Source organism: Tiliqua scincoides, chromosome 5 (genome assembly GCF_035046505.1).
Source record: "Tiliqua scincoides isolate rTilSci1 chromosome 5, rTilSci1.hap2, whole genome shotgun sequence".
Lineage (NCBI taxonomy): Eukaryota > Metazoa > Chordata > Lepidosauria > Squamata > Scincidae > Tiliqua > Tiliqua scincoides.
Window position 1 is genome coordinate 11483083 of NC_089825.1, and position 25400 is coordinate 11508482.

At 39.9% G+C, this 25400-nt stretch overlaps 1 protein-coding gene across 3 annotated transcripts in view; it reads left to right on the forward strand.

Moving 5' to 3' along the window:
- The window catches only part of WDR37 (WD repeat domain 37), a 55957-nt gene that overhangs the window by 14996 nt on the left and 15561 nt on the right, over positions 1-25400 (forward strand). The window contains exons 1-12 of one of the 3 annotated variants that reach the window (XM_066630941.1): positions 1001-1086; positions 2158-2335; positions 4976-5072; positions 7985-8080; positions 8239-8303; positions 10337-10420; positions 16562-16697; positions 18632-18703; positions 19741-19785; positions 20962-21038; positions 22260-22497; positions 24480-24621. In XM_066630941.1, coding sequence (XP_066487038.1) covers positions 2198-2335; positions 4976-5072; positions 7985-8080; positions 8239-8303; positions 10337-10420; positions 16562-16697; positions 18632-18703; positions 19741-19785; positions 20962-21038; positions 22260-22497; positions 24480-24621 — 1190 coding nt within the window. In that variant the 5' untranslated portion in view covers positions 1001-1086; positions 2158-2197. Of the gene's footprint in view, positions 1-1000; positions 1087-2157; positions 2336-4975; positions 5073-7984; positions 8081-8238; positions 8304-10336; positions 10421-16561; positions 16698-18631; positions 18704-19740; positions 19786-20961; positions 21039-22259; positions 22498-24479; positions 24622-25400 lie in introns of those variants that run through there. The other 2 variants (XM_066630942.1, XM_066630943.1) reach the window with 2 other exon arrangements.

Genomic DNA, 25400 nt, shown 5'->3' on the forward strand with positions numbered 1-25400 from the left:
TGTTAGTTTGAATTTGGTTATTGGAAACTAGCATTATTCATACCTTAACTCAGGGGTGCCCAAACCCCGTCCCTGGGGCCACTTGCGGCCCTCGAAGCTACTCAATGCAGCCCTCAGGGAACCCCCAGTCTCCAACGAGCCTCTGGCCCTCCCTCCGGAGATTTGTTGGAGCCCGCCCTGCTCCAGCTCTGCAACTACTCTCAGAGTGAGGGCGACTGTTTGACCTCTCGCGTGAGCTGTGGGATGAGGGCTCCCTCCACTGCTTGCTTTTTCATGTCTGTGATGCAGTAGCGGCAGCAAAGAAAAGACCAGCCTTGCTTTGTGCAAGGCCTTGTATAGGCCTTGAGCTATTGCAAGACCATTCATTCATTCATTCATATAAGTTTATCTTTAATATATCCACTTATGTAAACTTATGTAAACTTATTCAAATTTTAAATGTAAATTAATTCTTCCCCCCCCCCCCCCGACCCCCAACATAGTTTCAGAGAGCTGATGTGGCCCTCCTGCCAAAAACTTTATGGCAGGACACCCCTGCCTTAACTTTATGTAAGATGACATTAAGTAAGGGGCCTTTTCCCAAAATGCTGATATGTTTTGTGGTGCTTGCTAAGCTCATGAAAATTATGACTAACTGGTAAATGAAGACAGAGAATTAGGAATTAAAATATAGTACTTATTCAGCCTCTCTTGGTTTTTTGTTCTGCAGAGTTCTGAATCTGCTTCTTTTACTGTCTTTACTGTTTTGGAAACTTTCTGGAAATGAGTACACTATTGCTTATCTCAGATTAAGTTGCTAGCCTGTTAACTGTGGTTTCAAAGCAACAGTAATTTGTCTAAATTGAAACTAGACTTGCATTCTTAAACTAGAGTTGTCACTCAATTAAAGTAATCTTAGTTGTAGAAGTTTTAGCCACTTTAATCTGCAAAAATTTGCAAAAAATAAAATTCTGAATCAAAAAGCATTCCTTGTTTTTTAGATGATGCAAGCATGTTATGGCCCACCATTTCTTAGAAGAGGCATTCTGATGTGAGAGAGGAGGAATCCCTCTTCTAAGGGAGTGCCTGCCACCTTTGGATTTGCAAGTACTTACATAAAAATTTTAAAATGTTTATTTTAAACATGAATTGTTTAAAATTCACCTGCCTAATGATTTGCAATTGTCTTTTTAATCAATTAAAACATTTTAATTGGCTAGAAGTTGCTGCCCTTGTTAAAATGGAGTTTGGGAAAAAATATTTGGGAATGCTGCTTGCATAATGGGGTCTTTTTATTGGTGGTAGACTTGTCGCTGGGCAGTTTCTTGAATGCTTTACAATAATGCAATGCAACGTGCTTTTCTTAATTTGGAGAGCAAAATTATATATGCATGATGGCTCTGGTTGAAGGGCACTGTCAGGTCTTATTAGACATATTGTAATTCAGTTTTTTTGGAAATAAATTTTGAAATGCCTCATAGTGATTTTAAACTAGCCACTCTGTTTTCACTGTGTTGATAGTCAGTAGCTGAAGAAACTCACTCTTTAAGAACAGACATGTTTTAGTAAACTGCTGCATTATTCAACTGCATAACCCTTAGTGGCTTGTCCCTTTCACCTGACACTGTCCTTCAAACATCATCTTTCTGTATTTCCAGCTAGGTTTATGACTTCGCATGTATTTAATTGAACTGCAATAGCAGGTTGCTTGTTTTCCTGGAAGCATTTTGCTATACTTACTAGGTTACATTTGGAAAACATTTACAGCACAATCGTATGTATGTCTACTCTGTAGTAAGTCTCATTGTCTTATTGAGTTAAATGGAACTTACTTCCCAGGTAAATGTATATAGGATTGTAACTTTAAAAGGCCTTAAATTGTTTGCTTTGTGAAGTAATCTTGCCAGTTTGCAGTTCATGGTGAAAAATGTGGTTTGACCATTTTACTCTTCTAATAGTAATGTATTTGCAATTTAAAAATAAAAACTGGTATGTATTTGTGTAATCTTAAATCACATCACCTTTTAATTTAAATTTTAAAAGCAGCAGATTTAACAAGAAACATACCTAAAATCATTCCAAGAATTCTGCAAGCCTAAATGTTTCCATTCCAGTTAATAATTCTAAGAGCAGCTTGTTATATAAGGCAAATTGTGAAATTTGATGCTTGATTTTTAGTTTATCTTAGGAGCTTCTGGGAAGTTACTTTTTTGAAGTAATGCCCACAGAAAGTGGAAGTTGTGCCACTGCTCGTCAAGCAAAGCAAAAGCGCAAATCTCACAGTCTTTCTATACGAAGAACCAACAGTTCTGAGCAAGAGCGATCAGGATTGCAGAGAGAGATGCTGGAAGGCCAGGTAAATGAGACTGGACTGTTTGTATATTTCTTCTATCCTATCAAGGTAGGTTATAATAGTTTGTTAACAATCCACTGAGCATTGCAGCTATAGTACCTCCATATCACTAGCTGGGGAGGACGGGACAACGACAGTGATTATGGATGTGCTGAGACAGTGTGGAGGGCATCTGTTCAATTTAATCTGGCCCAAAGTCTATACAGGGAATGTGTTTAAACAGCCCTTGTCTGGTTCATCACCATCATTACAACTTGAAAGATTGACTTTGAGTAAACCACTCTTTGAAATTCATGAATGAGTCAAACTGTGTTTTATCTAAATTTAGCTTGCTGCCCCCTTTGCCTTTGCAGTTGCAAAGGCAGCAAGGATTCTGCTTTTGAGTGCAGCATCTTCAGTTTAGCATGAAAACAAAGAAAAGTGTTCAGTGTATCTCTGTGGTGAATCATGTCTACTTTACATTTATTGAAATATTGGCCAGGAACAGAGAAGAGTGAAGAGAGTTTTAAATAGTTTTCTCCAACATTAGCCCTTTCTTGCCAGTGCTGAACAGCAATCAGCTTTTGAAACTTATAAGAGTTTGGGGTTGACTGTGCAAAGAGAGGGGATCAACAATTTAACTGGGCTGGTTGCACAAACTGCATGTACAGATTTGAGGAGGTCTTAGGGTTCAAGCTGTTTCTGTTTTGGGACCTTCCTGGGATCTTCTAATCTCATCATTATAGATGAAATCAATTTTGCAATAAAATTGCTAATTACTTCTCTGTTGAACTACATTTCAAAGTGATTGCTTGTAGTTAAATGGCAGGCAAAATCTTTCTCACCTTTTTAGAAAAAATGCTGTTTGAGTCTCTACAGGTATTTCCATCCAGCCTACTGCAGGGAACATTAGTTTCAATATAGAAATTGCTCAGTGCCCAGAAATAAAATATTTTTGATGCATATTAGCCACTACAAGAAGGTGACACAGGATTTAGGGTTGGTATCTTGCCTGCATCTGAAATCTTCACAAAGTCTCAAAACAGTTTTGCATTGTGACCCATTTCACAAAGTGCTTGTTTTTAACTTATGAAGTAATCGTATTCATTGCATTCTCTTAACCGGTCTTGCTTGTCTTCATGAAAATACTTCCTTGAAAAGCTTGAGACAGATGACCTTTGACTAATCTTGCTGTGTACAGTTCTTTTCCAATGCTGATTTGGAAATAGTGCTGAAGGCCATGCAAAGATCAAATCACTGCTGTTTTGTGTTTGTATAGGGAACATTATGCCCTTGTTTTTTTAACTATTAAGTTACCGTTATATAGCATCATGGGTGAAGTATACATCTCCTGACTAAAATGGAAGTTTTGACTGAGCTCTGTTAAATATGTGTTTCCCATTTCTCTTCTGCCCTCAGAATGGTAGCATTTCAGAGAATATTAAACCTTGACTCTCTTACCCCTAAGATTACTACTGGTTTGAGTTCCTGTGTGTGTCCTGCTGCTTTTTTAGTGGATCTCATTACTAATCTTTTTGCCTTGCTCCCTTTTGTTCTTTCCAATCAGCCTTCACTATATTAATAAATAAGTAATGAAAAGCTCTAACAAAAAAAAAAATCTCTGCTTGTTGTGTATGGCAAGCCAAAGAGTAAATACCTCAGTAGTGATCCCAGACTATTTTTTTTATTGGAGGGAGCACACATGTTTAGGGCATCCATATGTTCAGGCTTTTTCATCCACTTTAGTGGAGAATATTATGTGCACATCTTGCGCACTAGGGCTTACCTGAAGAGAGTTGAGAAGCTGCTTCCTGAAGCTGACTCAGCATCTAAGCATCTTTTTCGATTATTTTTTGGGGGGCTGCTGTGAAAATGTTAGTGTCTAAGGTTGTCTTTACCATGAAGCTAGTAGAAAAAGTGATTTTCAACCTTTTTCATCTCTCTGCACACTGACAAGGTACTAGTCACACCATCAGTTTTTTGACAATTGACAAGATACAAGATACTGTTGGTGGGGGGCTCACATCCCCCAATGGCTCTGCTAATAAATGACCCTTTCCCAAAGTCCTGCGGCACACCTTCAGATCATTTGCAGCACACCAGTGTGCAACGGCACAGTGGTTGAAAATGGCTACTCTAAATGGACTTTGCACTTTATTTTATACTTTGTCTTCTAAAACTTCAAGTGTGTTTTATTGGTCTCATGATTTTCTAGAAAACTTGTATATGGAGGTAGGGTTATTTAGAACTATGTGCCCTGGAGTGTAGGTTCCTTTTAGTGATTGAGATAAATACCAACTTTGAAATTCGAAGGACATTTTTTCTTCTTACTTAATCAGCACTGTTAATTGGAATGGCATCCAGTCTGTCTGACACAAACTTCCAGAATTTCTTTTTGATCTTTTCAGTCATGTGTGTGTTGAAAATTTTTATGCTTCTGATTTTTTTTGAATGCAGGTAAAATTTCTGATATGCTATGGTAATAGATTGAATTTAATAGATTTATAGATTAATAGATTAGATCAAAAGATTAAAAGATTTAAAAGTGTAAGAACTATGACTAGAATTTGAAGATTAGCTTTAGACTTTTCATAAAGTGCTATAGCAACTTGCCTCCCCCAAATCTATAACTTTCATATGGGTCATGTTTTTCATTCTCTGTAGGATTCCAAGCTGCCATCATCTGTTAGAAATACGCTTCTGGATCTTTTTGGTCAAATAGAAAGAGAGTTTGAGAACCTCTACATTGAAAATCTTGAATGTGAGTTTCTTTATACAATTTATTGGAAAAAATATGCTGATGAAAGGAGGTGCAGAGAAAATATAGTAAGGGAGGAGTGGTTTTTAAGGGCATTCTGTTTCAGTTTGTTATTCTAGACCTCAGCCCCTTTAAACCATGATGAGTCATCTTCTCAAGATATACTCAGAATGGACAGTTAAATTTCAAGACATTAATGTCCACATGCCATATAATGTGTCCCTGCACCAATTTTATCTAATCCCTAAGTGTTTAAGATCTAGTGCCCTGGGTCCCTTTTTGGGAGAAGGGCGGGATAAAAATAAAGTTTTATTATTATTATTTATTATTAGTGTCAGAATATTAAAATACTGTATGTTTCTAAGGGCCCAATCCTATCCAGCGCTGATGCAGCCATGCCAATGGTATGTGCACTTCATCCTGTTGTGGTGGAGTGGTCATTGAGGCCTCCTCAAGGTCAGGGAACATTCCCTTACCTTGGGGTAGCATTGCAGCCGCATCGGTGCTGGAAGGCTGAATAGGATTGGACTCTAATCCAGTGCTTTTTGTCAAGCTGTTTAGTACATGTTTATAAATTGCAAACAACCTTTAATTTAAAAATGTATGTCTTTATAAACATCAAAATAATTTTTCCCCAGGGAAGTTAGCACACACCAAATTATGTTTTATTGGTTGTATTTTTAATCTTAAACAAAAATTAAAAACAACCAAAAAACCAATTAAGTCAGCAAAATAAAATTCAGCAGATTTGCATCAGTCTTGAAAGGTTGGAGAAAATAGGTTACACTTGGTGCCAAAAATATGTAGTCAAAACCAGGTGCACCTCTCTTGGGAGAGGATTTCATCATTGAAAAGGTCCTTCTCTTGTTGCCACCCAGGGGCCATGGGAAGATGGCCTCTGAGACAGTTGAGAGATGCTTCCCAGGCTCCAGTTAAGAGTTTAGGGCAGTGGTACTCAAACGTTTCCGGCCAGTGGCTCCCTTGACCCCCATGGCTGTTGGGTATGAATCCCCATCATGTTCCTGAGGGCTGGAAGTGACATCATTAAACAGGAAGTGGCCAGAAATATTAAATATATTAAATATAATATTAACAATATTATATTTATTATAATATAATAAATATTAAATATATATTAACTATATTAATATTAATCATATTAATCATATCATTAATTAAATGCAGATCTTAAAATATATTATCAATACACAGCAATATACATGCTTTATAAATGATCAGCTGCTGATCACTGTTGGAGACAGGATGCTGGAGCAGGTAGATTTTGTCTGGTCCAGGAGGACTCATTTTTTTAAACTTTGTAAGCATACCAATAGAATTGTTTTATCAAATGAACTTTGTGAACAACCAGTCTGACCAACATTACACACACACACCCCTGCGGACCCCAATCCAACTAGTCATTTCTCCCATTCTCCTTGGATAGGATTGAACCCTTTGTTAATTTAATGAAATTAAATTTTTCCAGCAGCTGGTGGGGAAAACAAAAATAGACCATGAAAAGATATCAGTGCTGATAAGGGTTTGGTTAGGAAGCTGATTTGTCTCCTATACTAGGAGATGCAGAGCTCAAGCCTTTGTATGTCTACTCCGAAGTAAGTCCCATTAGAGTCAATGGGGCTTACTCCCAGGAAAGTGTGGATAGGACTGGGCTGGCAATCACTTCATCAATGGCTGATAAGTATTCCCTTCAAATAGCAAGATTCATCACTTTAAAAGTACAGCCTTTCCTCTTCAGTCAAACAACAAGATTAATAAATCACTTTAAAAACAGTACCCTTTTTCTGCTCCTGGCCAAGTAAAGTGTGTGCTTGTCTCTCCCCTCCTCCTTTGCCAACTGCATGGAAGCAACTTTAAGAGTCCTGATAACTGGTAAAATAGGAAGCGTTTTATTTGGGGAGGGGGAGGAAAGTGGAAAGGTTTGGAGATTGAAAGGGAGGAGTGGAAGAGGGAGGGGGTTGAAAAGAGAGATTTCACTTTGATGAGAAGCTATCCCAGGCTGGGAACTAGGAACCAACCAGACAAGGATCAGCAAGGGTTAAGGACTGCAAGCTGAGCATGCTCAGTGCTTGCCAGATGGGGGTTGGAGTCGAAGAGCTTTGGAAACAACATGCAGCGAACACAGAAGGTGGCAGCCTCGGAGTGGAAGGAGAAGGGGGCGGAGCGGGGCGGCAGCAGCCACTTGCGCAGCTGAGCAACTCCCATTTCTTCTGCTTTAAAAAAAAAAAGCGCAGACGATGGGCAGAAGACAGGCTCGTATTCTGCCCAGGGGTGTGATGGTATCGCTGCGAGAGGACATCCCACCCCTCTCTTTTGAGTTCCTGGCGCCACCCTAAAGAGCCACGCCTCACAGTTTGAATATCACTGGCTTAGGGGGTGAATTTTGAAATGGCAGTTACTGGTTAGTCTTCAACAGTACCTATCTAAGTTTTGTCGTTCCCAAGTATATCTGATTTGAATATCGATAACCTGGCAAGCTCTGATGCTTGGTTCATTGTCTTTTAGTGTTGGAATTATGTTCAGGAACAAATTCTTTGGCAAGCCATGACTAGCTACTTATGGAAGAGAGATAGCTATCTTGCATTCCTGAATCTGCTTTGCATCAGTACTATCTGATGCAAATCCTCCTGACATCTGTTTTGCAGCATCAGCGCTATCCCTCTTAGGAAACCCGATTTTTAAACAAAAGTGAACCTGATGGGAAAGTTCAGTGCCAAATGTTTTTCAGAGTGTGGTGACTACCCCCCCAAAGTTCCTACTTGAGGCAAACTGGAGATTGTTAGCCTGCAGAGTCAAGGCTTTAGAAAAGAGAATATAAATTATGATAGATGATTTAAACATTGTGATATTACTTGCTTTATTGTTTGCATTAACATGAATTTTTATGCTACTGCTAGTACGTAGAGAGATTGATACACTTAATGAGCGCTTAACTGCAGAAGGCCAAACCGTTGACGGAGCTGAGCTGAGCAAGGGACAGCTGAAAACAAAAGGTAAGAAGAGAGTTGACCAAGGAGCCTCTCTTAGATGGCTTTTCAAACTTAAGTTTGAGATCTAATGGAAGGATATTGATGCCAATGTTCAAGTAAGTTAATGAAACTTTCTCTTTAAAAACAACAAAACCTTCCTTTAAATTTATTTGTCTCAACAGCCAGTCATAGTACCAGTCAGCTCTCTCAGAAATTAAAGACTACTTACAAGGCATCTACTAGTAAGGTATGAAACACATTGAATCTTTCCTTGACCTTCAGTATCTTACTTAGCAGTCTAATTTGGCAGTTTTATGTTGAGATCTGCCTACTTGCAAGCATGCTTTGTGAAGGTGAGCAAAACAATTGGTGTTGGTGTTTATCTAGCTGTTAAGGAATGTTTTGGTTTGACTTGATGAGTACTTACTGAAATCCTAAACAACTTACGTGGGAATAAGCCCCATTGCACACAGTGGGACTTATTTCTGAGTAAGCATGCGTAGGATTGTGGCACTAAAAAAAAAAGTGCGTGCAATGAGAGGAAGCCACAAAAGGACTCCTTTTGTTGAGATGCTGTCAATTTTAGCTTACTAGTAACATTTTGATTATTGGGACTTCTGTAGGACTGGGTTTTGCTCGTTGAATGCAATTACCAATAACCTGATAGATGCTTTGAAGTATCAGTCACATGCTAGTTGTAGGAAGTCATGACACAAGCAAACACTCATTCATGAGCAGAGAAGGTCACTTTCGTGATGTCTTCCACAGGGCTTTCAGAATCATATGTTTACATGCAAATGTCCATATTTAGGTGTTTGCTGTATGCCGAATTCAATGGCATACTTATTGCTAGCATTAAAGTTCTAGGAGTGGGCAGCTGATGTTTTTCTAGCCCTGATCATTACATGAAGGTAGCATTGCCAGTTGATGGGAGTTTAAAAGGGCCTATCCCATTTTTTTTCTTTCTGTCTGAAAGCTGCTGGCATATTCCCCCCATTAAAAAAAATACAGTGGTGCCTCGCAAGACGAAATTAATTTGTTCTGCAAGTCGTTTCGTATTGCGAAAATTTCGTCTTGCGAAGCGCGGTTTCCCATAGGAATGCATTGAAATTTAATTAATGCGTTCCTATGGGCAAAAAAAGTTAGAACAAAGTCAAATTTGGTTTACAAAGTGTTTATTAAGTGCTCTTTAAAGGCATACATACTGTACAGAGGATTTCAAAAATTTCAAGCACAAAACTTCAACTTTTTAATTTTAAAAATTCATCTTGCGAAGCACGGCATAGAAAAATTCGTCTTGCGAGTCACCAGAAAAAATCGCAAAAACGCTTTCGTCTTGCGAGTTTTTCGGTGTGCGAGGCATTCGTCTTGCGAGACACCACTGTAAATGTATTTTTACTGTATGGGTTTTGGCCTTCACAGTTTGAACCTGCCTTCATACCCTCCAGCCTACTTCCTCCCTGGCTCTGTTATGATCTCCCTAGCTCATCCAGGGTGAAGTGTTTAAAGTGATGCTGTCCACTTTACTTTTAAAAGTGTATGGACAGGTTGTGGGTAGCATTCCTCAGGAGGGCTTTAAATTCTGGTCATGTGCTAAATCCGTCTCCCTTATACTGGACTGAATACCGCCAAAGCCATTCCTACCTGGTTAGGCAAGCGGTGAGAATTTAGAAGGGATTTTCAAGCTCAGGCTGTCTGCCCTCCTGTGGTACTTGGAATAGTAGCAGGGCTCACTCAGAAGTTGTGTATAGATACTCCATTTGGAATTTAGAAACAGCCTCCACTTCAGCAAGAGTACAATTATCAATCCCATTTTTTTGACAATTTTCTTTTTCCTGCCATTTTTGATCTAGCGATCCTCACCTTACAATTTATATTATGAAAGTCTAATATGCACTTAGGTATAATATAGTAGTGATAGATAAATGATGTATAGTACAAATACTTAGTACTGTATGTGCAATTTTCATGATGATTTTAATGAACTGAGATGCTTTAATTTGATAATGGACTGTGTTTATAATGGTTGTTGCTTTAGAAATCCTTCCCTTTTGTCTGTCCCATTGTGCACTATGCCTCTTGTGGGATAGCGGTTTATCCTCTCTCATTGTATATTAATATGTCTGATTAATATGTCTGATATCCGTTAAATATGTTTAGCTAGTGGTCACTTTCTACATAGTGGTTAAATAAGGAAGTTTACTTTTAAATGTGCGTTTTAAAATTGCTGTTCTTTAAAAGCAAGTGCTGAACACTTATCTCTTCTTACTTGCTATGTAGCGCTCAAATTCTTTCCCAGGCAAATCAGGTGGACCTCGCAACTTCAACGTGGGAAGCTGGGAAATATGGGGTGGAGACTCCTGGGTAACTGCTTTGCTTCCCAGTGTGCCAGTATGCATGCACAGCTAAATGGTAGCGAGCGTGGAACATGCAGAATCTCATCTTAACCAATTATTTTCTATGGATATCGTATCTGTCAACTGTGCCCTCTTGGAGGACCTTGTGCTGTCCCTTGTTAGTCACCACCTGTTTCTGCTTTAGATACTAATGACTAAAGTTAGAATGTAAGAGAGCAAATGGCTAGAGAAGTGTCTTACCCCCCTGCTTTTCTGATTTCTTCTAAGTACTGCATGACTTCATTGCTTGTTAGAGTATTGAAGATATTCCATTTTCTTCTCTTGCAGGCAGGTGGGATACTTGGGGCACAAATTTTTTTTTCACATAGGCACAACAGCATTAAGGAATCCCAGTAGAGGAAAGGTCATATTCTTCCTCCTTCCAGCATGCAGACATGCTATTAGGGGTAGTACAAAATCTGTGCATCTGCCTCATATTTTTGTTCAGTCCTGTACCACTTGGTCAAGAAATGAAAGCTCTGAGGGAGCACGTTAGTTGGGGATGTGAAATATATGTGCAGATCTTTCATTTCTGCAGAGCAGTGTGGTCTGCTGTCTGCATACTCATGCTTGCGTATTCAGGGTTAGGGTTATATGCCAAAGCTCTGGTGAGCCCCCGGCTTCACTGCTTAACATGCTATACCTTCTGGGAGGCTTAAGTCCAAAATCCCCTTTCTTTCAATAGAATGGATTCTTGTGCAGGTCAGTAGCCTGCCACCGCTTCTCTGTCTTAACCATCCTCCTTTCTCAGTCCAGAGAAGACAGCTGAGACATTCCTCCTTGAATTTTCACTTTCGGTAATGTGTCCAAATGATCTGGACACTAAATTTAGCTAGGTGTGTGCATTCCTTTCATCCAAGCCAGGGGTGGGCAAACTTTCAACTTTAGGGATCCTGGACTTTTAACAATTGTATAGAGGAGGGAATTTCAGTTGGTACAGCTTGTCATCGCACAGATGACATTATGACATTATGTCAAGGATGTCATTTCTGGTGTGCTTGGTTGTTTTTTCTAAATGGGTCAATGAGCTAAATATTTATGTTGAAGCCAACTCCACTTAAAAAAATACAGAAAGCTTTAAACTTGAGTATGATCCCTTAAAGCCTAGGAATTGAATTTTTTGAAACTTTACTTACAGATTCCATTTCCTATAATAGTCCACAAAGTCTGGTTGTTTTGCCCTTGGAAATACTTCATTGGTTAGGGTCGCAGGCAGTGTCTTCAGAAATTGCAGGTGGGAGATGTTAACAGCTAAGACTGGTCAGTGTGCGACCTTCCACCAAGAGAAATTCTTCCAAATGCTTCCCCAGAATTCCTACAAAAGAGGAAGAATGCAGCAAGTTTGCCTGCATATGTAGACTTCAATGCCTTGATGACATATGCACCCTTAAACCATTTCCCTTCCTTTTTTCTCAATTGATGTGCATGATTTTAAACCCCCATGCTAACTGACAAGCAGCTGCTATGCATCTCATGCTGCTGTTTGAAAGGCTGCCCAGCACCTGATTGGCTCTTGCCTTAGTCTAAGGCATGGGCTGTGAGAGTTCTGCTTTACTGACGTTTGGAGGTGACGTCACAAAAGCATTAAAAATATACTGTACCGATAACAAATGGCAGCTAATCAGCATACTGTGAGAAGGAAACGGAAACTCGCATCCATGATTGGAGAGGCTTTAAGCACAGCACAACACTTGCCATGCGTAGTGGTCATGGGAACAACAACTATAATAGTGCTTAGCATTTGTTTGCTTCTTCTAAATGTTCAAAGTACTTCATATCAATCAATCAACAATCAACAGTATTTATATACCGCTTTTCAACTAAAAGTTCACAAAGCGGTTTACAGAGAAAAATCAAATAACTAAATGGCTCCCTGTCCCAAAAGGGTTCACAATCTAAAAAGATGCAAATGAATACCAGCAGACAGCCACTAGAACAGACAGTGCTGGGGTGAGGTGGGCCAGTTACTCTCCCCCTGCTAAAAAGAGGAGCACCCACTTGAAAAAGTGCCTCTTACCCAATTAGCAGGGGTTATATATATATTACCTTTTTCCTGTAGAGCAGCAGCCTCCAAACTGTAGCCCTCTGCATAAGGAAAAAACTGTCAGGGCACAGTATGGCACTTTCTGTTCCATGCCACAGCCTCCTATCTTTCTAGCCAATCTCAGAAACTCACACTGGGCAGCCTCCTCTGCCTGGAAGTCAAGGACACAGAGCCTGCTGGGGTGATGGGCAATGGAAGTGGCTGCCTGGTTCAAGTTTCTGAGAAGATTAACTGAAGGCTGTGTCATGGAATGGGAAGTGCCACACCCAGACAGCTTTTTCTTTGTGCCGGATCTGGCCCGCAGGCCACAGTTTGGAGGCTACATCTGTAGAACAAAGAACAGTACGTAACATCCCTGTAAATTATTGTTTCCCATAATGCAGATGAAAGGTTGAGAAGTGGTTTACTTAAGGCCACCTGGTGGGTTTGTGGTAGAAACGCTTTTGAAGCTGGAGAGTTTCTGATTCATAGTATGTACAGTCTTTTAGCCACTCTGTTACAGCAGCTTAGCAAATGACTAGGCATGAAAATGAGCACAGAGGCCAACAGGCTTTAGAACAACTACTAACTGGACTTACTGTTGAGGGACAGTGTAGGTCCAGTGTAGGACAGGGAAGCAAGAAGCACAGCCAGGGTTTTCACCAGAAAAGAAGCAGTTATAGGATGGGAGCCATGCTCTCTAAGCAACAATGTGCAGTAACACCAAGGCTGTGTTGCAATTCATGTTCATTACTTTCTTTGAACTTCTTTTTGGCAGTGAATGAGATTTCAAAGTGCTTTGTCTGTAGCAAGACAAAATAGTAATTTCTGCTTCAGTAAAACGGCATTGCAGAACTCTGTAGACTAGACATTGGGATTCTGCAACTGAAAGATGGTAACCAAAACACCTGGAAGAATGATAGCTGTTTCCAAGAACAGAAATTTTATAACATTCCCTGCTTGAGAACCATTCCTTCATCAAATTTAAAACAGTTAGAGCATCAATTTTTTTTCACACAACATAGAATTCAAATTTCTCAGGAAACAGAGGAGATCTTCTCATAATTCATTAGCCTCCTTGAGGTGATGTGTGGGGCCCGAGAGGCTAGTTGGACTTTCCTGCACTTCTTATTAACAGTTGAGAGGTATGCTAGTCCTGTTGCTGCAATTTATTCTACTGTTCCACTTCTCATACATAACTCCATTTTGTTTGAAGACATTTATTAAATCTGACAACTGCATTTTAATATTGCGTTGAAATTTTTTGATTAACTCCACACTGTGGTTCAGGTACTAATCTCTACCTATTTCTGCAAGAATTAACCTGTTTCCTTTTCAATGCATCCATAGTAATTACTGCTTCTACTTGCTTTGAAACAATTCTGCTCATTAACCACCTAATTATGATTCCATCTAGGTCTCATTTCATCATTATAAAGATTAACAAAGAGGAAAAAGAATGGAATACTTTCACTTTGTATTACAGTCTTCCAGTTTTTAAATTTTTCCCCCTTGAAATTTAACACAATTCACTGTTCGAACACCAGCTCTATCTCTCTCATCAAACATTCCTTGGACTTTATTTGCAGTAACAGAATTGAATAAAATTTAAACCTTTTCTTATGTTTGCTTACAACACAGTACATGTTGCATACAGAATTTTGTCTTAACTGTGCGCAAATTATCAAACACTTCATATAACTGGTTCTACTTCTAAGCGTGCTTCAAAAATTCCCAATTTTTTTAAATTAAAAGTTGAGTATATTCCCAAGTCTCCCTTCATGCTGTCTAATTTCTTTGTGGCAACACTGAACGCTTCCTTTTTTACACTTTTTTTAATCGTATGAAAAAATGCAGCATCATTATATAAAATCCACAATATACAAAATATAAATATAAAATATATATACACTGCAATTGTTAAAATAGTGCCCAGATTTCCTGTTGGGGAAATACACAAACATTGTGGCTCAGGGTCAGTTGATTTATCATGCAGTAACAAACCTAGGTTAACCACAGAGTTATATAAGCAGGGAGAAACCCGATGAGTGCACTTGAATAAAAGATGCTTAAAAAATACTTGTTTCTTCACTTTTGCTCTTTACCTAAAAAGAAAAGAATTTTACAAATGCACCTGAACAAGTATTTTGTGGAGCATCCTTAGCCTTTTTCTCACTGTCTTTAGACTGCCTCTTGGGACTGCTTCTTGCATCAGGATTTTTTAATTATGAGAATGATCTTGCAAATTACTGCAGTGCCTTAAAACAAAAAGCTGAGCAATTTAATCTCTCTCTGGAACGGGCATGAAATGTGAACATCTGCTTTGAAGATCTGTTTGTACAGAGAGTCTGGAAGTGACTTAGTATACCTGTGCCATAATTAGAAGTTAATGTATGTATATAAAAATTTCCCATTAAGAAATGGGAACGGTATATAGGAGCATTATTAGGATGGAATCCTGTAGCACTTTCCTGGGAGCAAACCCCATTAAACACAGTGGAACTTACTTCAGAGTAAACATGTGTAGAATACTGCTGTTAAGCCAGCATTCCTCAACTTGTTCATTCTCTATCACCTTTAGCTCCAGTCCGCATCATTTTTTATCCTTCTTTTGGGGCTGGTCATACTCCATATCCAACACAAACTCTGGTCATATGCATGATTCTCACAAAATTACTAGTTTTGATGGTTGAGGGACCGGCAGTAGTAATTAGCCACTATAAATGTCCCTCTCCATCAAACTCGAATGTGCCAATAAATGGTCTGCCCCAAAACGTCTTCATTAGAACAACCACTGTCCCCCAACTACCGGCTCCCATCCCTGACCTGAGCACCGTATTCGCTCCCCAACTTCCCCTCCACCTAAGCTTCTTTCTCATCTGTTACTGTGACCTCCAAACTCTACTTGTGCCAGATCAATTGCCACTTCGTATCAAAACATACCTGTTGTCCAAGTTTCTCCCCCCACTAACTACAACAGTCCATTCCACACCCTCTCCTTTGTCTACAAACGCTAGCAAATTGAAAACGCCACACTTTCCTTAGTCCTTGACACTTGCTCTTCGAAATGCCAGTGAAATTCTGGAGAAGCTGTAGTAGCCGCCCTACAAGGCAGCCTTTTCACTCCAAGAGTATTACTTTCTAGGCATGAAGATGGCTCAGCAATTGATAGTCATGCTGCAGGTACAACAGCTGCAATTGTTTACCCGACTTCCTTTCCCTCCATTCTTCTCTTTGACCTGATGCCCCAACATTTACCCAAATCAGTCTACTGCTAGGAAGAGGGAGTAACTGTTTTAGAGCTTGTTGTTCTTATTAGAACTGAGAACTGCTGTCCATAAGAGAGGTTTTTGAAAATTTTAATGGGAAAAAGGAAGCATCAATTGCACTTTTAAAGAAAAACATAGCAGTTGGAACTCAAATTGTGCCTCAGTTAAAAAAAGGCATTTAATAAGAGCAGGAAGTAAAGTAATCCATAATAATAAGCATTCATTATTGGCTTTAATTTTTCTTATACTTTTTCTTCCTCTTTTTTTTTTAACTATATCTTGGGAAGAATGTTTCATTATCATGCAAAAGGAATTGTCCTGTGCTTCCAGGTTAATTGTCATTTCCTGTTAGAGCTAGCTGAATTTTTTTTTTTTTTTGCCATTTCAAATGGCTTCAAGCTTTGGAGTTTTATGCACTTCTTTCCTTCCCCTTCCCCCATCCCAGCCATTTTTGGCTAGCTGTGTATAATAAACAAAGTTGTATGGCACATATATTTTGGAGAGAAAAATGTAAAGCATTCCTCAGATTATGCCCACCTGTTTATCAGGAAAAGGGAAGGGAAAATCTGAGAGTTTGTTGCATTATGACCTCCTAAAATGCATATGTGGGGCCAAATTCTGCTCTGGGGTACACAATACAGTTTCCTGACTTGACACAGGACAAATTTGGTTCCATTGTTTTTAGGAGAAAACATCTTAGAGCTTATGCATCCATAGACTGTGCTACAGTTAAAACATATTAATATTATATATTTGGGGCGGTGGTAAGCAATTGTGTATATATGTGTATCTCAAGGCTATCTCTTGCTCTCTTCAGATTGTGTCCAGTTTCAAAACTACAACATCCAGAGCAATCTGCCAGTTGGTGAAAGAGTATATTGGTCATCGGGATGGAATTTGGGATGTTAGCGTTACAAAAACTCAGCCGGTGGTGCTGGGAACTGCATCTGCTGGTAATATGATTCTTTCTTGTCTCCACTGCTATGTATTATGTTAGTTTTTAGTGATCTCACTGGACTAGATATGGTGGCATTGGAACCCGTCCTAGTTTTTTGATTCCTAGCCCTGTCCACACCAGATAGGATAGAGTTTGCTTCCAGAAAACAAGAAGGATGCTCCAGAGACCTTGGCAGCATCCTGTCATTTTGTCTGTCGGTTAAATATACTTTAATCTCAAACTCTTATTGTTTAAAGTCTAGATATTTATTTAACTGGAGTTGTCTGTTATCTCCTTAAATATTCATAGCTCCTTTTATTCAAGTTAGCGGCTTTCTCTATTGCTGGTTTAAATACCAGTTTCCCTTGTAATAGTTAAGATACATTTTCAAAAAGTTGGTATCTTAGCAGTTAAATGGGAAAGTGGTATCGGATGCATTGTAGTAGTTCGGACCTAACTCAAATCCTAAGTTTCTCTTGCATTCTTTTCCTGATGTATTGTTTCAAGTTTATCCCTCCCCCCTTTTTGGTCTGCTTTTGAAAAAAAAAAAATCTTAGGTCTGCCTAATGACCTAAAAAAAAAAAAAATCAAATTTAGAAATATGCACAAATCCATATTACAAACAGATCTAAGTCTTACATTCAGCTATTTCCACTGCTAAAAGCTTACCTTCTAAGGACACTTCTTGCATTTGACCTGACAGTAGTCCCACAGAGCCTGAAATATGTTGGCAACTGTTTAAAATAGGGGGCCCTAAACTTTTATGTGTAATAATCTGTGGAAGAGAAGATTTCCTTTCTGACTGAAAGGACGTAGGTGTCTGAGGAACATTAGTGCCATCTTCTGGTTGTCAAGAAGAGCAAACAGGCATGGTGTAGTGAAATAGGAAACAATCCTGTAGTGAAATAGGAAACAAAACTGGCTGCCGATCTGTTTCCACGCCCAGTCCAAGGTGCTGATTTTGACCTTTAGAGCCCTGTACCACTTGGGGCCAGGATACCTGAGGAACCACCTTCTCCAATACAAATCAACTAGTCCCCTGAGTCAGTGGAGGGGTCCCTTCTGCTCATGTTGCCTCTAGAGGATGCCGTATTGATGGCATCATGGAGCAATGTCTTCTTTATTACGGAACTGCCTCCCGTTGGAATTAAGAACTGCCCCTTCTGTTAGCCTTCTGGCAAGGGCTGAAGACTTCCCTATTCTGCTTGGCCTTCCCTTCTTAGTTAGTTTTGCATTTTGTGGTTGTAGTGTGTATTTTGTTTTAACTTTAATGTTTTAATTTTTAGTTTTCGTTTTAATTTTCGTTTTATTGCATTATTCTTTGATCATTGCACTTTATATTTTGTTCTTATTTTGCATTTTACTGATTTTTGGTTATGATGTGTGCTGCCTTCAATGCTCCAACTATTTGGAGGGAATGGCAGGAAATAAATAAACCATGTTCCTCACCAACACTTCAGACTGATTGTCAGAATCCACTAATACTGGTTCAGACAAGCACTTTATGCTTGATGTCTGCTATCAAGTGGAGACTTTCATGCCTGAATGTGCCATTGCAGATTTAGCAGCATAGAAAATTTGGGTCCCCGAAAATTAAATGCAAGTTAAATGAAGAGACTCAATTCACTTGTCCATGTTCAAGTAAAAGAGTGATGAGAAACCAAGTGATCTGCATGCCTGTTTATATGCAGTCCTGATTATTGAACCCCATACTGTGTTGAAGTTTGTTTCCTGTTGAGAGCCACAAGAACTAGAGTTGTGTGACAACTATTTTCTGTGATCTTTATAAAGGTGGGATATGGCTGTTGTGGTGGCAAGCCTACGGGTGGAGGCAGAGTTAGACCCTTGGTCTACCTGAAGGTACTATTTTTCATTGTGTAATTATGATTTGCGAGTGAACATTTATCTCTTGAAATTTTCTTTGTTTCTCTACCCGTTTAACCTTCACAGATCACACTGCTTTGCTATGGAGCATAGAAACTGGGAAGTGCCTTGTCAAATACACTGGGCATGCTGGATCAGGTGAGAATACATCTATGTTGCTAAATGTATCAGAAGCATATGTTTGTCTTTCTGTGATAGCTTTACTATGTATGCTCAATCCTTGGGCAAACTGTAAAAAACGTTCCTTTAAGTGTGCCAAACATGCTTTTCTACAAGGGTTTCGGTCTAGGGAGAGTATATTGTTGGACTTACGTATGACAGCTGTCAAGTGTGAATTTCCATAAGATGCATTTGCTGAGCAGAAAAAAAACCCAGAATTAACAGTTTGCTTCCTACATGGGCTTTCTGATTTCAACATTGAAAAGTGTAGTGTTAAGAAGAAACAACTGTCTTTCAGTTCTCTTGGTTATCAGGCCTGATGTACATGGCAGACAATCTGAAATGATGGAATTCTGGACCACTTCAAACTGCAGGTGGAGGTGTCATGTTTTTGAATGCTCTCCTGTATAAAATGCCTGCTGCTTATAGTAGCTTATGCTCCAGTTGTGCCACTATTCAAGAATTTTGTGTGTTGGTTTTTGTGTGTCGGTAGAATTCCACCCCCTCTCACCTACAGTCTGAAGTTGTACAGTATGAATTGTGCCACGTCAGTCTATAATTTGTAGAATGACATTCGTTGAATCAAACAAGCATTTCCCATCAGGCTCAGATTTGGGGATATCCTACAGCAGTTTTCTTTTTCTTTTTAAAGCCCTGCTTCTGAGCTGATGCTAGAATCACTTGACTTACCTTTCTGCCAGGTACACTGAACCACTTTGCAGTATTGTTTCTGCGGTTCTTCCAAGGAGAACTTTGAAAACATGTATCCAGTTTTGGAACTGTAATTTTTAATGAATCTTTTTTTTCAGATCAGGGTATATTTAATGATAATTTGACCATTTGGACTAGAAATACATATTTAAATTCATAGAGCTGAAAAGAACTAAAGTACTGCCCTAAAGTATCAAGTCTAGGTGTACCCCACACACATTTTAGTTGCAGGTGTACTGCAATAAGGCCTTTCTGTGGTTTGATTAACCTAAAAATTGTGCTCTGTGTTTTTTTTTTCAATGCAGTAAATTCCATAAAGTTTCATCCAACGGAACAAGTCGGTCTTACAGGTTTGTAAATATTTTGAGCTCCTTGAAGTTAGTCACAAGACAGTTGGAAACAAATTCTACAGTTTCTTTTTTAGATGTTTCATGTATGTGCCTGCTTAGTAATTTGATAATTTTGTTGTTTGCCTCCTGTCTTGCATCACCAAACTGATGGCAGAACCCTTTTTCCTCTCTGTCTTGGCCATGTTCTAGTTCAAGATGTGATGGCATGGGAGACTGGAAGCAGGTGGTTAGGTTACACCTTTATCAGTTGACTCAAGGATAAGTAACCTTTTTGGTTAAAGGATGCAGTTCTTTCTGTTGTTTCTCATCACTGGCCTGTGTGTTTCTGGAGGATTATTGTTGAATGTTGAGGTCATCAACCACGTGCACATCATATGTAGGAAATATTTCTTCAGGGGTGTGTAGTACTTGGATTTGCCGTAGAAATTCATCTTTTAATATCTGTTGAATAATTGAAATGGGTGGCTTTATTCACTTCAGCTAATTAATCATTGTAGAGTCCCCAAATAATTGTCAGCTTGTGTTCTGAGTGATGCAGAACCACAGCTTACATGTTGGTTCAGGGAGCAGGTGTGGAGAGATGATTCAGCAGAATCAGCAAGCACCTGGGACAGGCACACCCTGGGTGTGACCAAGCCAGCACTGATTGGCTGAGCTAACTATGTAAGGTTAGTTTGCTGGAGCCTCCAGTGCAGCAGTAGGGGAGTTGATGGAGTAACTGTGAAACTGCTGCCAGTGACTGAGGAGGCTGGATACTGTATGCATATGATATTACTGACTTATGGACTGAACCTTTGACTGTGTATTATTGGAACTGATTTGGATTTGTTATACTGGAACTGACTGCTCTCCGTGCTGACTCTTGGACTGTTGAATGACTACTCTGAATGTGATATCCCTTGCTCAATACAACTGCTGAAAGTACTCTGCTGTAGTTGAAGTGTTTTCTTGCAACCTGCTTACATTGGGACAAGACTGGGATCCTACAACAATCATCTCATAATTTATACAAAAAAACTTTAACCTTAACAATAATGAGCCATTTAATTGAAGTTTTAATTAACTTTTAACACTCTGGTCAGTAATATTGTTTAGTCAGCTTATGAAGTGTAGTAAAACAAAAAATGCAGTGGCTGCCATTATTCATAAATATTTGTCTCTTAATTTGTTCTGCAGCATCTGGAGACCAGACAGCTCATATCTGGCGGTATTTGGTACAGTTGCCTGCACCTCAGCCTACTGCAGATTGCAATGTAAGTGATGAATTTCAGAGTGTGATTCTGAATGCTGAAGATAGCTTATGCTTTTTTAAACCTTTGTGGAAATAGGTATATGCATTTGAGAAAATGTTTATTTTTAATTACAATTCCGTTCCAGGAACCCCCATGGATAAGGCAAACCGTGGATGTTTGAAAGTGCAGTTATCTGACCGACCCCAAGTCTCCAAAAGTAACAGGAGCAGTGCTCTGGTCACCTCTGAAGGCTTTCTGAAGCCCACAGAGACCCACGGCCTCTGCAGGCCTCAAGAAGCTGCCCGGACCCATTGAAACGTGATAAACCCGAAGTTACATTTAAAAGCCTCCGGGCTTCATTCTGAAGTCCAAAGAGGCCACAGGCAGATGTGCATGGTCTCTGCAGGCTTTGGAAAGCCTCCAGATTTGGGCTTTGGGGTCCCTGTTCGGCACCCATGGATGATTAAATCCATGGATGCTGAGCCCGTGGATAACACAGTCCCCCTGTATTTAATTTTTAACATATACTATCTTGTTTATTGACAAGACTTTTTTCATTACTACTGCCATGTGTTTAGCACAGTATGACTCAGATGTAGCTGTGCCACAAAGTGCATCGGCAGGATTTGTGATCCTGCTAACGTGGCTTCTCATGCTAACATCAGAGGAAGGTAGTAAGGGTGCAACTGTTGCTCATTGTGGCGCTAACAAATATCAAAAGCAGAAGCTGTGAAATTTGCTACGTTAGCATTCGTGACAACTGTCTTTCTTTTCTTTGAAGAAAATGTGTTGGCTGTCCTTTTTGCAAGGAATTAAACCACCATTGGTCTGTTTTATACCAAACACGCTGGGCAGTTTATAATCTTGAAAATAAAAGTCCGAGAACGCAGATATTAATGCTTAAAAGATAAGCCAATAAAGCCCCTGCAGAAATTAGCCAGTATTAACCTTCCATCCCCAGTCTACTTCTCTTTCCTATGTACTCTCCTATTTTGTATCAGTGCAAATTCTAAACACAGCTGAACCCCTCAATGGCTCACGATATTCCCCCCGCTCCAGCTCTTCTCTGTTTCTGAAGCTATTTAACTTGGACATTATATTCACAGCAGGAATTCACATAGCCAACAGCTTGTGAGTTTGCAGTAGATAATCTCCATGTAAAGAATCAATACTGAGTGCGCTATAAATCATGCTCAGCTTGGCAGCTTCTTAATGCGTGTTAAATATTTTCAAAATTTACAGCAAATGTCTGGGGAAGATGAAGTTGAGTTTTCTGATAAAGATGAACCTGATGGAGATGGGGATGGTTCTAGTGATTGTCCAACCATCCGAACTCCCTTAACCACCCTAAAAAGCCATCAAGGTGTTGTCATAGCAGCTGATTGGCTCGTTGGAGGGAAGCAAGCTGTGACAGCTTCGTGGGATAGAACAGCAAACCTATATGATGTGGAAACCTCTGAACTTGTCCACTCTTTGACAGGTATCTCTTCTTAAGAAAGTTTAATATTTGATGGTTTGTTTCTTATGCTGATGGCTGCTTCCAGGCACCACAGTTATGTGGAGTTCAGAAATCCACATTTTTTACTGGGATAGGTGAGGAATAGTAAATCCCACAATTAAGAATGTATGTTCCCAGTGTTTGCCATGTGTCGACCTGTGGTTTCAGTCAGCCTAAGGCAGTGGTTCCCAAACTTCCTTTTTTCATGATGCCCCTAGGCCAATTGTAATTTTTTTCACACTGCCCCTAGCTAGGTTTCTCTTGATATCCTGTGGCACCTTTAAACAGTGCCCTTTCGAGTACTCTGTGTAAAAGTTGTTTTATAAACCTTGGTTCAGTTTTTTTGAAAACACCACCACCCACCCTTTGCAGTTTTGAGACAATGTTTTCCCAAGACATGTAAAGAATTTTAAGAGCATGAGAAGCATCATAATCAGCTTTCACTAGTGCCAGCCTTTGTGGCAACTTAAGAAGAATATTTGGTTACAGTGAACAGTAATCAAAGGCATAACAGGAGGCAGGGAGTGAGTGGATAGGGTCTTGGGAGAGGGCGGGACCAATGGTTGGTCTCCAGTCTCATTCTTTATTATTAATAAATAAATAAATAAATAAATAAATAAACACACACACACACACACACACACACACACACACACACACACACACACACACACACACACACTTATTTATTTAAGAAAAAGGTTGAAGACTGCTGATGTAGAACTTTCAAGGTTCACACCAGCACTTTAAATTAGACCTGGAAATGAATTAGTAACCAGTGCAACTGATGCAAAATTGTTGTTGCATGGTCATGCCTCCTAATACCTACCAGTGTTCTTTGGACTGTGTTCTGCACCCGGGGAGGTTTCCAAACCACCTCTAAAGGCAGCTCCATGTTGAAAGTTAGAATAGTAGAGCCATGAGCTTTGGAGGCCTTGGTTTGCATTATTGAAGGTGGAGTGGGATTGTTGAGAGAAAGCAGCAGCTACTTTGACTGCTAAAATGCACAGTGCAGCTGCCTTGGAGATCCATCCAAAGGCTATGCCTTTGAAGGAGTTGCAAAAAAGTAGTTCAGCAGCTTGTTGTCTAAGCGGTATTGCCTGTATTCAGGGCATCTCTAGTCATCGCCATCCTTAACTATTTAATGGACTGTTTTCCTTTTTGGTGCTCAACTGGTAGAGTAAGTTGAATTCATAGGTCCAGAGGAATGGTTAAAGAATGATAAGTTTTGATTTATCTACTCTTAGATGAATGCTTATATGTAAAATGGGAAGTACAATCTGTTGGTGATGGTGCCTGGAGTGTATGTAGTAAGATGCAAACAAAGGGGATGGCAAAAAACTTGCATTCACCTTAGGGACATTAACATAGGTGGCATTGGGGATTGACCAGATTGACTGGTTGGGGGCCAACAGCGGACCTCCAATGACTCCAAGTCCAAATATCTAGAGTTGTTTTGAATCTGGATTTTCATAACTCTGTATGCAAATCACGACTCTAGTTTCAAAATATGTAATTTGACTGGTTCTGGCGGCAGGGGGAGAAGAGGAAGTGTCTGCCCCCCCCCATTGGATCACTAGAACCAGTCAGATTGCTCTTGCTGCCCCATTCTTAGTCCCATGTTGCTTACCCTGGATTGGGTCAAATTTGGTGGCAGTGAGCTTTCCACCCTTCTCACCGCTGCCTCACTCTTTTTCCAGATCCAGTAAGTGGTGTATGGGGAGGATGAAGCTGGAGGAGGTGGTTGTGACTATGCATGTGCTAACCATGCAGAAACAACCATTGGCTAAGGAGCCAGGGGTACTCTGGTGCTGCAGTTGGCAACTTAAACTTTTGCTCAGTCCCGCTACATGTGCCATCAGACACAATGATTGTCTGACGTGTTTGTTTATTTGTTTCTGACATTTGTGAAAATGATATGTCTTGCATTCTCAGTGCCTTAATGTTTGCATCTGTGGTTGTAGGACATGACCAAGAACTTACACATTGTTGCACGCATCCCACCCAGCGTCTTGTGGTGACCTCATCACGCGACACAACCTTCCGTCTGTGGGATTTCAGAGACCCTTCTATCCATTCTGTGAATGTCTTTCAGGGCCATACAGAGTAAGTGACTGCTGTTTCCCAGGGTTCTTAAGGGGGAATTATGTTGTGCTGAAGGCTTTCTGTCCTCTTCAGTGTTTGCCGCTAATCATCTTTATTTGGTGACTTTCCTCAGAAATCCTTTTCTTCCACCCGTCCCAATGAAAAACCTGATAAATGCTTAAAAAAGGAAGATAGTGGCACTCCTGTTAGGTCTCCTGTCAAACTGGAACATAGGGAGGTTGACTGCATTTTAAATGACAGCTCTTAAAGTCCTGCCCCTGTGCTCTAACATGGAAAGGATTAGAATTTTTCCCAGGAGCAACCTCCTTTGCGTCCCAGTGGCCATTAGAGCATCCCTGACCACCAAGGTCTTAAGCCTGTTTCAGCAAGAGGGTCTTATGGATGGTTAGAAGCTAGGGGTCCCTCTGCAGTATTGATTTTGGAAATACAGAATTTTGTGGGAGGGAGGAATTCTGGATTAGAGTAACTCTTCCTCTTCCACGTTTGCCTGAGCTAAATAAAATAATAAAATAGTCAACATAAAATAAAAACCAATAACAGTACCCAGTAAGAAACAGACAGTGCCAGATAAGGCACACTAACCAAAAGCATCTTGCAAGAAGGTCAGTGGGGAGGAAGCAGGTCTGACCTCCAGGGGAAAAGAATTCCCAAGGGCAGGTGCTACCACAGAGAAGGCTCTGTTGCTGGTAGTCATCAGCTGAATGTCGGGAGGTAATGCTGCCCTCCATAAGACCCCCTAAGATGACTTCCCAGGATAGACTTGAATGGATCTCTCGGGC